At 47.3% G+C, this 14,472-nt stretch overlaps 1 protein-coding gene across 3 annotated transcripts in view; it reads right to left on the minus strand.

Annotated features, from left to right (window-relative positions):
• Zfat (zinc finger and AT-hook domain containing) overlaps positions 1-14,472 on the minus strand; it is a 179,000-nt gene that overhangs the window by 81,083 nt on the left and 83,445 nt on the right. For all 3 annotated transcript variants that reach the window (XM_040730394.1, XM_040730393.1, XM_040730395.1), the window contains exons 6-7: positions 10,994-12,441; positions 10,009-10,241 (exon numbers count right to left, since the gene is read on the minus strand). In XM_040730394.1, coding sequence (XP_040586328.1) covers positions 10,009-10,241; positions 10,994-12,441 — 1,681 coding nt within the window. The remainder of the gene's footprint in view (positions 1-10,008; positions 10,242-10,993; positions 12,442-14,472) is intronic.

A 14,472-nucleotide genomic window follows, 5' to 3' on the forward strand; every position in this document is an offset into this window, starting at 1 on the left:
CACCATCAACACTGTTACCTCCATTAGAAACATCGTCACCACTCCCATCACCATCACCACTATCACAACTATCAACACTATTACCACAACAACCAGCAGCAGAAACCCCATCAAAACCAGACATACAGCGCATCCTTCTGAGGCACGTAATTGACAGTCACCCGGCTCTACACAGCCTGGGAAAGATTCCGATGTGAGAGCTCCAGGAAAGGAGATATGGCAGCCAAGAGGCTCTACCACACGTTCCAGGGCTACTCAATAACCCAACGGTACACGATGCCCTCAGCATGCAAAACACAACTTACTAAGCTTTTACATATGATTGAGATCCACAAACAGGTACAAAAGAGAGAGAGAGAGAGAGAGAGAGAGAGAGAGAGAGAGAGAGAGAGAGAGAGAGAGAGAGAGAGAGAGAGAGAGAGAGAGAGAGAGACAGAGAGAGAGAGAGAGAGAGAGAGTCATTCACGTTTACATTATGGATTAAGAAATGGAGGGCCAGGGAAATGAACACAAGATCAAGCCAGTCAATATTCTAGCGGGGGTGGGGGTGGGGGATTGAACTCATGAGACCCACTCCTATCTGAGAAGCTATTTAAATTTGATGGCTTCTACGGGTTGGGGGGACCCTTTCTTTAAGGATGCAGGCTCTGGTAGGCTGCTTTAGTGGAAAAACCCACACACAGGAGTCCATGGTCTTTAAAAAGAAAGAGGACATTAAGTTAGAGGAGGTGTAAATCTGGGAGGGGTTGGGGAGAAGAGTCTGGGGTGAAATACAAACACACACACACATGCACGCACGCATGCGCATACACACACACACACACACACACACACACACACACACACACACAAGATCTTGCCATGAGCTTTCTTGCCAGCCAATGCCACCGACTTCCCGCAGACAACATGGCTTGGGGGTTTCTCAATGTGTTCCCATTACTCCCTGCCACTGTCCTTGACACTTGGCTCACAGTGCCATCTCAAGGCCCTGTGGCATCCTGGTGGTGTCCTCCCACCGCCGTCCCAGCCGCCCTTGTCATCAGAGCTGATGGAGGCATTCAGAAGAGCTTTGAAGGAGTTTACACTGATCTCCCCCGAGTCCCTGCTGTTTGATTTTTCTTCTTTTAATCCCTGATAGTCTGAAAGCAATTTATCTTAGAGCTTATCAGGGGCCCCACTTCTTGATGTCTCTGAAGATTGTCAGTACACAGATAGTAGGAGAGGGAGCTGGGAGAAGAGTAGACTTGCAGGATTCATTTCCTTCTTTTTCAGAAACTCAGTGTCTTGCTGCAGATGAAACCCAAACAGCAAACACACTCAGAAAACTTAAAAAGGACCATGGCTAAAAGGCCCCTGGGAAAGGCAGAGAACACAAGAAAGCTAGTCACAGAGTGGCCAAGAGCTCAGCCTTTGGAGTCTGCAAAGTCATCTGTGCCCAGGGAGAAGTGGGTGTAAGCTTGAGACTGCAGTCGTGCAGGGGGTGCAGAAAGAGCCCTTGCCTGAGGTTAGGAGCCTAGTTTATCACTCAGGTGACCTCGTCTGACCTGTGCCTCGCTGGCGGGTATACTGACCTCCAAAGAAATGGAGAATTCTGAGGTCCAAGCAGGCTGGAGATAATCAAACAGAATCCCCCACTAAGTATATAAATCTGACAAACACATGCATCCCCCTATAAAACACTGACATCAAACCCCAAAAGTTGGCACTTGCTCTGAACAATTTCTCGGGAACAGGTCACAGTCAGGGTACCTACTAAGTTCCAGAAGCTGTGCTGGGGACAAAGGCAGCAGATTTTTGAGTTCTTACAAGTTATCTAAAGATGTGCCACAGAAAGCCCACCCATCAATGTGGGGGTCGCAGAAGTCACAGCAAGGAGTAGGCAGGTGACACTGTCTTATGACAGATTGGAACACAATGCCCAGAATGTGGTATGGGGTTGTGGTTTAGGGTTTCAGACAGAAAGCTTTCCTTCTGCTAAAGACAGTTCTATTTCCCTGGGCCACGAGGAACCTGTTCTCCACATGGGAAGCTCTGGGAGCCAGATGGTGGCTGCACCATAGGTAAAACACCCAAATGGGGTAACCCAGAATAAAACATGTTTTGTGATCATATGTGACCACATTCTTACAGTCCTTGGGAAGGAAAAACACTTTCCAATCACCTATGCTACATTTTCCACTGTTCACATGAAAACACACTGATCAGATATATCCATTCATTTCTGAAAAGATATGGAAAGTAGCTTCCTTTACATTCTCTGTGCTTTTAGACAACTTACCATTTTCGTTTATCCACAAAGTACATATTGTTCAGCAAGCATCAAACAAAGAAGTCTGTGTGCTTCTCAAAGACCAGGGCCAAGTATTCTAAACACTTACTGAGAAGCCAGCAGACACTGGATGAATACACCACCACTCTAACTGCTAACATCCTTATCCTCCAGCTAAAGGCACAAGCAGGAGGGGTTAGAGGTGAAAATCAGCACGGCATCTACTGTGGTGGCCCCACGTGCATGAGACCACACATAGTCACTATCAACATTACTGCAGTATGTTCCCAGAAAATCACGGAAGTGGACGCTAGTGACCTATTTCCAGGACACGGGTCTACAGAGGCTGAAGAGCAAAATCTTAAAACTGACACTCTAGGGCTTGGGCTGCAGCTTGTGTGGGCATCTTTGAGGTCCCCCGAGAGAAGTACAAAACAGAAGCAGGGGTCCCTTCTTTAAGTAACAGATCCCCAGAGCCCACTTTGAGTTAGGATGACAACAGGAGGCCAGGGGTCTCATTCCTAACAAACGCTACTGTGACACTGGGGTTCAGGGAGGTCACTAATTAAATCACTCAGGTCAACAGTTTACACACTTGTTTAATAGAAAGCCACCCAGCCGCATCCCCGGCAATACTAATACTAATACACCCTGGCATTTGAACACTGAACACTGGAACAAAAACCTCAGAAAGTGATACTTGCCCAGTGTGTGGGTGAGCGCTTGTCAGGCTCTGATTTGGTCTACTTAATCTCACTAGTAAAAGAGCCAGGCATGTCTGCACACAATCCTCTAACGGATTATGACCTACAGATCTTGCCATTCACTGACCTGATTTAACCCTCATAACCTTAAGAGATGAGGGAAGAACTCCGTCTCCAATTTACAAGCCTAAGCAATTTGACCTATGTGGGGCCGGAAATGAGCACACCAGAACCCAAAGCTCCCCCGCACTGGACTAAAATCATGTTTTCCCAAGTCTCCTCTTCATTAAGTTTTAATAATTTTAAAGCTATTTTGTTAGTGCTTTATCACAGCAACAGGAAGAGAACCAGTTGAACATCCTCAGAATGCCCTATGAAGGAAGTCTGTAGCCCCATTCCCATGGAGGGGTGACTGCATTCCTTCACCACAAATTGATGCCATGGGCTTAGTGACAAGAAGGAAGAGACAGTGGGAAGAAACACAACTGGCCATCATTTTTTATGTATTTGTAGATGTGAAATGGGTCAGGGTCACAAAAACTGACAATTTGCCAGATTATCTCCGCGTCCTACAACAACCAGACTGTGTCCGGATATGTAGGATCATCTGGAGGTGGAGGGTGGTATTTTGAACCTATGTTCAAAGCAGGGATGCTAAAACAAAAGTGAAACCTCAGCTAACACTATAACCTACCCAATGCCCTCTTCAACACTATAACCTATCCAATGCCCTCTTCAACACTATAACCTACCCAATGCCCTCTTCAACACTATAACCTATCCAATGCCCTCTTCAAGTGCACAGGTAAGGAAACCATGTCTAGGAGCGACCAGGACTCACTTGGTTCCCATGGTTTCCTTGTGAGAACAGGATCGCCCCAGCCCCAGCCTGATGCTGATGTGACCACGGTCACATGACAAGATGCCTTTACATCATATGCAAGCTCACGCAATCTCCTGGAATACAGCAGCAGCTAGAGAAAGACTGCTCACCGTACCCTCTGAAAGACACATTCAGAATGAGATAGAGCACTGGGCTCGCCCTCAGCTCCAATCCCCAGTGTCACCTCTGTCTTGGCCATGTTAACGGGAGCATATTAATAATAGTGAAGACAAGTGGCTGGTGAAGATGACCTCTAAACATGAACAGAAGGCTTGGAATGGAGAATATGGGCGGCTTCTCCTTAAATGCTCTAAAGTTTGGAAAATGTTTTAAAGGAAAGACTGACTCTTAAACTCCAGGAGTTAACACGCATGACTTACTGAACTGATTCCACCAAGAATTAGCTCAAATCCTGTGAATGTAAAACAGTGTAGCTGAGAGCTACATCCTGATGTAATCCCACTAAAAAAGCACTTCAAATGCTCATGGAGTCAAGGAGAGTCAGTGAAACTCCATACAAGGGAGCATTGCCCAACTCTGAAAGGGAGACAAGCATGAAGCCTGCTATCACATGAAAGAAAAATACTAGTTGTTGTAATTTAAGAAAAGCAGTGCCCAAGAGAAAGACACCATGTGACAGGGTTCAAGCAGAGGGTTTTTCATTAGGGAAAGGGATCATAAAAAGGGGGAAGGGGGGGGGAGACCAGCCTCCAGAGACAGGAGCAGCAGGAGAGAGGAAAGAGGGGGAGGGAAGGACCAGACAGACAAAGGGCAGGGGGTTGGGAGGTGGGCAGGATCCTTTTAAAAGGGAGCATAGTGAATGTGCACAAAGTGGTGCTCTAAGTGGCTGCAGCTAAGGACGTATCTTGTCAGAACCCCAAGGACAGGCCAGTACAGACGCCTGAACACTAACACTAGTCATAAAAACTTTATTTATAGCACACACATGCTCCTTTTATGCAAATGTCCAGGAGACGCAAAACTATGGACATACAAAGTATCCAGGGACGTAGGGAAGTGAGTGAACAGCAAACAGGAATGCCCTCCTATGGGATAACAGAAATGTTCTCAAGTTACCAGCGGCTGCATAACTCTGTATGCATAGTAAATCCCACTGAACTTCACATTTGAAAAGAACCAATTAGACTGCACATCACCCAGCAGTAGAGAGCTCAAAAGCAACCTTCCTTGAAGATGTTCGAGAGCTACCACCTTTTAACAGGTCAACAGCAGCTACACGAAGGGAAGGGGACTTTTCCCTGGGTGGGATCCTCAGCTGCCTGACAGAAATAAGTGAATGTCACCCAGACTCAAAAGCTTGAGTCTTCATAGAAGTGCTCTTCACTGCAGTGGCAATACAGTCCTTCACCTCAGGGACAAGCACTCAGAGGAACGAGTTCCTAGTGTGTGATCCAAGTCTCCCCAGCAGTTTTTGCCCCAGGTTTGGCTGACCATTCCCTCCTCACCCTCTTTCTTGGCCCAAGTATCCTCAACCTCAGAATCATCCATCCCCTCAGAGTGTCTGGGGAAGGAGGAAGTTGTTGGCCTGCTAGCCTTCTCCTCCCATGGTTGGTCTATCCATCCCACACAAAGCGGGGTGCCCCTTGCAGGCACCAACAGTCTTTCTGGTATCCAAAGTGCCTGGCACACGGAGGGCAAAGCTTCCCGCTTCAGAAACAGCAAAACATTAGGTTCCTTTAAGAGCACCTCAGCTGAGCTGGACAAGGTAGCTTCAACCTGCAATCCGAGAATGTAGGAGGATGACGGTAGAGGAGTAATATGAGTCTGGGGGCAACCTGGCCTACAGAATGAGGCCCTGCTTTAAAAAACGATAGATAGATAGATATAGATGATAGATAGATAGATAGATAGATAGATAGATAGATATAGATGATAGATAGATAGATATAGATGATAGATAGATAGATAGATATAGATGATAGATATAGATGATAGATAGATAGATAGATATAGATGATAGATAGATAGATATAGATGATAGATAGATAGATAGATATAGATGATAGATAGATAGATAGATAGATAGATAGATAGATAGATAGATAGATAGATAGATAGATAGATAGATAGATTATCTCAATGGGAGGAAGTAGAAGTACCAACAAGGGCAAGTAGAAATTAAACGCTAAGATAATGTGAGTACTGATGAGAAGCAGGATAGTATCTCTTGTAAAGTTAACTGAGCCACACTTCTTGCATCAGAATTCTGTACTTGTCTAGCAGCAATGTGCAGACATCAACTTGTGCAGATTGAGGAATGGCTGCCGCTTAGCAACACAGGATTATCTATTACATAGTCTCTGCCTACTGGGGCCAAAGCCCCTCTCTGTCACATTCCTTCAGAGAATGTACCAGTGTCTAAAGGCTCACCAAGAAAAGCATATCTAAGAATAATGGCCTGCCACCATCAAATGAATAGCATGAGACAATGATAAGGCCTTGGAATGAACTCTGTCATCCCTCATTCACGGCATAACCATAGGCCAAGTTTTGCAATGGTAGAGACAGAGACACCAGACTCTGTGCAGTAGAGGAAATGATTCTTAGCTCCTAGAGGTGACATGGGAATTAAGCAAAAACCCAAGGAGTGACTACCAGATCAAGCTAGCAGCTTTCTGGCCCAAGGTGACCTCCTCCAAGCATCTTACACGTTGCTAAAAGTGAGATCGGTTCTCTGAAGGAAGTCACAACCATATTCATCACTACAAAAGTAGAGAGCTGAAATGCCAGTGCTGTGTGCACATTCCCTGGGGAGAAGCCATCAAATGCTTATCCACCCCTTACAGGGCATCAATGGCAAACCAAAATGTACTTCCATCAAAGGTAACCTGGGGAACCGAGGAATTTATTTGCTTATGTATAGAACACAGATGAGAAGTTACTTACTAGAGTCTGGGTGACCTCTAAGGAGCCACACAAAGAAAACTCTCACCTAGAACTGACCACAAGTAGCTAAACAGATAGAATTCCAAGCATTTCAGTTAGCACTCCCACAATCTACACACCCTAGCATCCCCCGAGATCCGAGAGCCACATGCAATTAGGATAGAGTTAATTATACACAGCTTGCTGTGGGGTACAAGAAAGAGTGACTGTGATCAGGCGAGAGTCCAGTGACCCTCTCCATGCCCCTGTCAACAGTCAACACCACTGATCTTAGAGGTCTACTGATGTTAGCACTGCTGTCCTGAGGAAAGTCTTGACTGTTCACTCAGGATTGCATCTACAATAGCCGTTTATATGTAAGACATGAAATACACAAAGTGAACATCAAAGACAGCAGCAGCAGCATAGTCCTCATGCTCCCCAATGACCCCAACACTGAGAATCAGCATTCAAGGAAGAAAGTAACCAGACAGATCAGCAACCCCAGGGCATTCACAAGTAACAGGAAAAATTTCAACTGTGGAACAAGAGGCAGCCTGGGCTGCACAGTCAGTGTTTCAGTGAACACCAGCTTAGCTCCTGTCCAGAGCAGCTAGCTTCAAAACAGTAAGGTCAGTGACGTTACTAACAATCTACACCAGGCACTGCTCTGGACACTTACCTGAACTCCTTCACCCCATCCTCACCTGCATGAGTAAACTGAGGCATGATGGGGGATGCCCTTCTGTATATATGTTTCTCTTATTGGTTGATGAATAAAACACTGTTTTGCCAATAGCCAATAGGGGCAGGCGGGATAGATGAGGAAAATTCTGGGAAAGGTAGGCAGAAAGGCAGAGAGAGAGAGAGACACAGAGAGACAGAGAGAGGCTGCCCTCTCTCCACACCTGAAGCCACACCCTAAGGGGAGTGGCCACTAACACATTGACTGGCAAGGCTAAATGCCACTACAATTCCTCTTTTAGTCTTAAGTCTCTTTTAGTTTTAAGTCTGATGCAAAAACTATATACAATGATAACAAATGTCAAGTATATTCCAGGAAAAGGAAAGGTAAAAACATACACAAATTAAAATCTACAACCACCAAGAGTAACATGACACACACCACTGAGGCATGGACTAGTTCCACTACTCATGCCAAACAAAAGGTAACTGGGTCAAGGGTTCAAACCAGACTTCTGCTTTCCTATGTCCAGCACCCCTACCAACAGTCTGTTCTAACACTGGACTCACACCCTCAGGCCCAGTGCCAACCTAACAGTAATGACAGAAAGCTTGACAAACCACATGCCCCAGTGTCATACTGGAGAAACGGGGAGAGTGAAGGGAGGGGGGAGGGAGGGGGGGGGAGGGAGGGAGGACAAGACAAAGAAGGAGGAGAAGGGAAGAGCAAGATCAAGAACAAAACCAAACCTGGGACATGAATAAGAAAGAGCAGAGAATAAGAAAGTATGATGGGAAGCCAGTGCATGATGGGAAGCCAGTGCATGATGGGAAGCCAGTGCATGATGGGAAGCCAGTGCATGATGGGAAGCCAGTGCATGATGGGAAGCCAATGCAAAACAGGAAGCTGGTGCAGCTGGCGCTTATGCTCAACTACTTGGCCATTCTATTTTAACACTGCAATAGAAATACACAAAATATACGCAGATGTCTGTGTGTGTGCAGGTATGTCTATGTACACATGTGTGCATACCTGCTTCTATGTACCATTGTACACAAGCGTGCGTGTATGAGTATGTACCTAATGGATTCTGTGGCAATCTGAATGAGAACGGCCCCCATAGGCTCACAGACTTGACTGCTTGGACACCAGCAAGCAGTGAGCGAAACTATTTGAAATGATTAAGAGGTGTGGCCTTGTTGGAGGAAGCGTGTCACGGGGGGAGGGGGGAAGGGGGAGCTGTGAGGTTTAAAACTCCCATGCCAAGCCTAGAATCTATCTCTGCCTACAGATCAGAGTGTAGTTTCCAGCTACGGCTCCAGGGTCTGCCTGCATGCCCTCAAGCTCCCTGCCATGATGATAATCAACTGAGCCTCTGAAACTACAGCCATTAAATGTTTTCCCTTCTAAGAGCTGCCTTGGTCCTGGTTTCCTTTACATCAATAGAACAGTGACCAAGACAGACTTTTAAGAGTGTATTTTATGCCAGGTGTTGGTGGCCCACGCCTTTAATCCCAGCACTCGGGAGGCAGAGACAGGCAGATCTCTGTGAGTTCGAGGCCAGCCTGGTCTACAAGAGCTAGTTCCAGGACAGTCTCCAAAGCCACAGAGAAACCCTGTCTCGAAAAACCAAAAAAAAAATATATATATAATAATAATAATAATAATGTATTTTATACAAAAGGTGGCAGGCTTCTGAGGTCACAGAGCCTGTGGGAATATGGGAGATGGCATATTTCAACATGCTCCAACCGCCCCCCCTCCTAAAAGCCCCAACTGCACCACTACAAACCACCTGTTATAGCAGAAAATCAGAGCAACTCCTCCAATTTCTGAAGTCTCCTTGTGCTGTCTTTGGCAAGAAGAGAGTCACATGGACCCTCAGGTATGGATTCTTTTTTACATTAAGGAGTCGTAAATCATTCTCAGGGGCGTCAGCCTCTTCCCACCAGACTAGACCTTGCAAAATCATTCACTCATTGCATCACTGTGTATCAAGCACCACAGAAGCAGACAGGCCCATCGTGCATGTTACCGGCACCTTGGATTAACATGTCACTTCTTAAATCTAAATGCTTCCTAGATGCTGCTGTTGTTTACAATAAATGCCCCGTGAATGTGACAACAGTGGTCATTAGCATTCACTATACTCACTGCACTTCCTACAGAACACTGTTCTTGGCATAATTACCTAATCCAATCCAATCATCCAACTTAATCCCCCAACAACACTTTCAGGCAGCTATTATCAGTCCTGTTATTAATAATTCTTTAAAATGCCACTTATGAAACCTTTGCTTCATTTCCATTCTGCAGATCTTTCTTCTGTAAACTTTCTCAAATGCTAAAAAATTTGCAGAGAATGCGATTTGTTCAATCTAATCAGAGACCTGCTATGGAAGGAGCTGGAAGGGGGAAAGCTCTGTGAGGTATCATCAAGAGGCAGGAAGGGCCCCTCTGTGTTTGGAGAGCAGCAGGGCGTGCACAGACCTGCAGCACGGATACCTCTACAGGCATAAATGTGAGTGAGCACTGGGCACCCAGGGGAAGGTGGGGGCTGCCGATTTGGCTTGCTACTTACCAGCTCTGTGTGAACTTTAAGATGGGCCTGTAGCTTATATTTATCAGGAGTCGAGTAGTCACAGCCGTCAGTGGGACACTTCAGCAAGATGTTACTGTGTTTCTGAATTACATGGCGTTTAAGGCAGTTTTTGGTGATGGAAGAATAGTGACACTGGGAGCAATAATACAGATGTTCCCGGGTGTGGGTGCGGACATGCATGTCAAAATGCACTTGGTACCAAAAAAGTTTGCCTAAAAAAATATTTTCACATGAGAACAAGGAAGTTTCTTTTATACTGAATTTGATTTTTTTTTAAAAAATAATCATCATTTTTTTAACTACCATATTTATCTCCTCTATCTGGTATGCCCTTCACACTTTCCACCACATTTCTGTCAGGAAATTACTTTTCAAGAACGGCAGATTTCAAGTATTAAGGTACACCATCTTTCCACATGGTGTTAGGGCTAGGAAAAGAGAAAGGAAATGTTTACTGAGAGCCAATTGCGTCAAACATCACCCTACAAATGCACAAATCCTCCTGCCATTCTGGGCCATGAGACAGGCTGTGGTCTGCCCACTTGCTGTACTGCCTGCTGTCTGGGAGCTCCCAGCCCCAGCTTTCACCACAGGCTAGAAAGGAGCTGCTTGGGCCTCCCTGCACAGAGCTGCAGCCAGGCTCCTGCCCTCTCTACATGGTTGATAAAGCCACAACTGAAAACCAGAAGAGGGTAGACAGTGAGCGGCCCTCAACCTGACCCCAGCGTGCTCAGCTACGCGTCATGCCAGCTGACTCCGGGAAGGCTCCAGCTGTGACTTACGATTGACCTCACTGCTCCTATCTATCATGGAGGAGGGTGGCTCATTTGGGAGGTGTCCTTTGCAAACAGACCTGAGCTCACATGGACCCCACGGTGAAGAGAGCATGACAGTAATGGACACGGCTGCCGGGGAGGAATGGTCCGCTCAAAGGCACCTGTGACCAGCACAGCCCTACCCTTACCACAGTATTCACACTCCAGGTCTCCATACACCTTCCGGATCCTCTCGCATAGACTGGTGCTCATCTGCTTCTTCTGGAGGCTGTCTAGGACCTTCATGAACGCTGTGCTGCCAGGGTGGTGCTCGGACGAGGGTTTGGAAGAGTCAGGCTGGCACACCCCAAGGTGCCCTCCATCAGTCACTGCGGGAAGGAGGTCTGAGGCCTCGGCTGGGTTTGACCTGAGACACCTGTTAGAGTCAGATTCACTGGCTGGTGAAGCGGCCCCACTCTGCCCTCCACCTGGAGGGCTCTGGCCACTCTGTGTCTCCGGGTCTGGCCCGGCACTTGGGGCCTTGGCCAGCAGCAGCGTGACTTTTTCACCCTGAGTCTGGGCTGAGCCTCCATGCTGTGTGTCCAAGGCTGTCTTGGAGGCAGCATGGGCCTCGGCTGGAGAGATACCGTTTTTCAGTAAAAAGTCATCGGAGACCACCCCAAGAGGGTTGAGGTCAGAGGAGACTACGGTGGTTCCTACTTTGCAGGGGGACAGGGAAGCACTTTCAGTCTGGGGAGCGGCCAAGGGCACAGCAGAGGCGGTTGCCTCTCCCGGGGCCTCCAGCTCCCGCGGCCCCACCTCAGGCTGAGCTTCCCCAGGACCCTCCTTGAGCACATCCATTTCCGGACACACGAGTTCCTCAGCTGCCAGCCGCAGCTGGTCCCCCAAGGCTTCCTGCTGGATGTCCCCACCAGGCTCCAGGAGACAGAAACTCTGGTTGATGGAGCTGGTGAAGACCGAGGTCTCCTGGGCTGCCCCGTGCACCTCTCGGATGTGCGAGCGCAGCCTGATGGAGCTGACAAACTTCTTGAGACATATGGCGCAGACATAAACAAAGGGGTGCTTCCTGACGTGCAGCTCCAAGGCCTGGTACTTGGTGGCCCCGTGGCCACAGAGCTCGCAAGCAAAGGGCCACTTGTCGCCATGGACCAGCATGTGGCGGTCCCGGTCCAGCTCGTTCTTGAACTTGCGCTCACAGATGTGGCAGTCATACAGCAGCTGCCGCTTGCCCTCCCTGGTCATCAGGCGGAGCTCGTCCAGGGCCTCCTTGACCTTCTTGTCCTGAGGGTCATGCATGTCCCGGATGTGCTTGATGAGGTTCTTGACGTCCGAGTACTTTTTCTTGCAGAAGCGGCAGTGCTGTTTGATCTTCTTGTGCACCCGCTCGATGTGCACCTTGAGGTGGCCCTTGCTGAGGCAGGTGAAGGAGCAGTGGTCACAGGAGAACTTCTCTCCGGTGTGCTTGCGCAGGTGCACGTTGAGGTTGGCTTTGATGGCGCTGGCGTAGCTGCACTGGGAGCACTTGTATGGCTTCTCGTTGGTGTGGATCCTCAGGTGGGCCTGCAGCGAGTGCTTGAACTTGAAGACCTTGTTGCAGTACTCACAAGTGAAGATCTTCAGCTGGGTGGGACCTAACCTAGAGGAGGATGACAACACCATTAACCTCTGCACACAGCCAAACTTTCCGATAACAAACTACCAAAGGCTGCGCACTCAGCTACAGGGGAACGGGCGGAGGTGGAGCAATTGCCATCAACAAGTAAGACCCGGGTGCGGGGAGAGCAGGATAGGCAGAGACAACGATGGAGAGGGCACTGCTCTCCCGGGAGCCTCCCTCTTTCAATGTGGTGAGAAACTGAACGGAAGAGCAGCAGCTCTAATGACCAGTGAGTGCTTAACAAGCTGTGTGCTGACTATTTAATCCCGACTCTCATCAACCCATCTTACACGTAAGAAAACTAAGCAGCTGCCCACATCAACAGTTGCTTAGAGGCTTGGCCCCAGGAGCCCATGGCCTCTGGGGCATGCTCGCCCTTCTCGGCCTCTTCGCTGCATGAAGCCTCTGGTGCACAGCAGCCCCTCCACAGAGTGACCGTGCACTTGGAGAAGGCTCTTTGAGAGCACATACCAGCAACAAGAACAGTGAGGTCAGGAGGAAGGAGAGAATGAACCTCAGGGAGGTCTATCTAGGCTAGCCAACAGGGATTTACGGCACACTAATAACCAGGCAGTGCTATTAATTAGCACCATTAAACTGTGCCTTATATCTTAAGGTCTGTATTGATGAGAAAGTTCATACAACTGTTTCTTTAAATTTACAGCACTTACATGGACTGCAGTCCATAAACACGAGAGAGCACAACTCACATGATGAAATTAAAATATTCAAATCTGGGAGCCTGAATGCTAAGCACAAAGCTTCTTTAAGGAAAGCGATTTGGATCTTTCCCAAATGACAGAGACATCCAGAAGGTGATACATTTTATAAGGAACACTGAAGAAAGAAGCCCTGGATTCATAATGTTAATTAAATAAGCAAATCTCAGCATTTCCTCGTCTGCTGGGAGACCTAAATGGCCTTAGGAGAATCTTTTGTTCTTTGCTTTTATATTACTATCCGACAAATGCTAGCAGCACTCCAAGTGGCCTGCTTTTGGAGAAGACACTAAATCTGGTGAGGACGCTGAGCAGGCTCCATTTGACTTGAAGCTTGAGCCATGAGTGATGACTGTGGTCTAGTGCACAGAGCTGTGATGGGCACACAGTGCTCTCTGGATTATCCTACTGCAAGTGCTTCCAGTTTGCTCAGGGAGACACTGCTGAAGAATAATCAAAGGTCAGCCGTCCTACTGCAATGATTCTACCTCTGGGAATGGACTGAAAGAAACAAGGGGGCAGCCAGCTGAAGGAGTGAAAGGAGTGAACACCTTCAGTGCCCATTTTTTCACAACAGTTAAGGACAGCAATACCCTTGAAGGCGCCCACACGGACAGGTACTTAGTGTTCAGACCCTGCTTATGTTTATGCATTGACTTCAACAGGACCGCATCCAACTAAGGCCCAAGCCCTGGGAGGAGGGGCAGTTCTGGATGCCTATTAAAGTCGTAAGTACTCATCCCTTGATGGAACAATTTCACTTGGAGCGATTCATATTTCAGGAAGCCTTGAAGAAGTGTGGGAAGGTGAACGTCCCAGAGTATAAGCCAGTACACTATCCATCACAGAAAAATCATGGTGACTTGACCTGGCCCGGGTGGCACATGACTGTGAGCAGAGTGTGACACTATCTACCACAGAAAACCATGGAGTTTACCTGTGATCCTCACACACAAAACACTGACACAAGAAAACTGGGTGTAAGACCAGCCTGGGCTACATAAGTCATTTCTTTTTCTTTTTTTAAGCTGTTTAAATACCACAGAAAGACACAAGAAGAAAAATACTTTTAATATGTACTAAAATTGAAAGACTTTCAAGGTGCAGTAAAATTTTTAAATGTAAAAAAAGTACAGCTAGTATTTTGTATTTGCAAAAACAAAATGAATATACACATATACAGATGTACTAGCAGATGATGAAAAACAACACGTATTTGCAGTGAACGAGCAGCAGAAGTGAAATCTAGCAACAATGTGGGTTGCAGTAGAATATGGGGTGTGGGGGCGGG

Source organism: Mesocricetus auratus, unplaced genomic scaffold (genome assembly GCF_017639785.1).
Source record: "Mesocricetus auratus isolate SY011 unplaced genomic scaffold, BCM_Maur_2.0 Super-Scaffold_100023, whole genome shotgun sequence".
Taxonomy (NCBI): domain Eukaryota; kingdom Metazoa; phylum Chordata; class Mammalia; order Rodentia; family Cricetidae; genus Mesocricetus; species Mesocricetus auratus.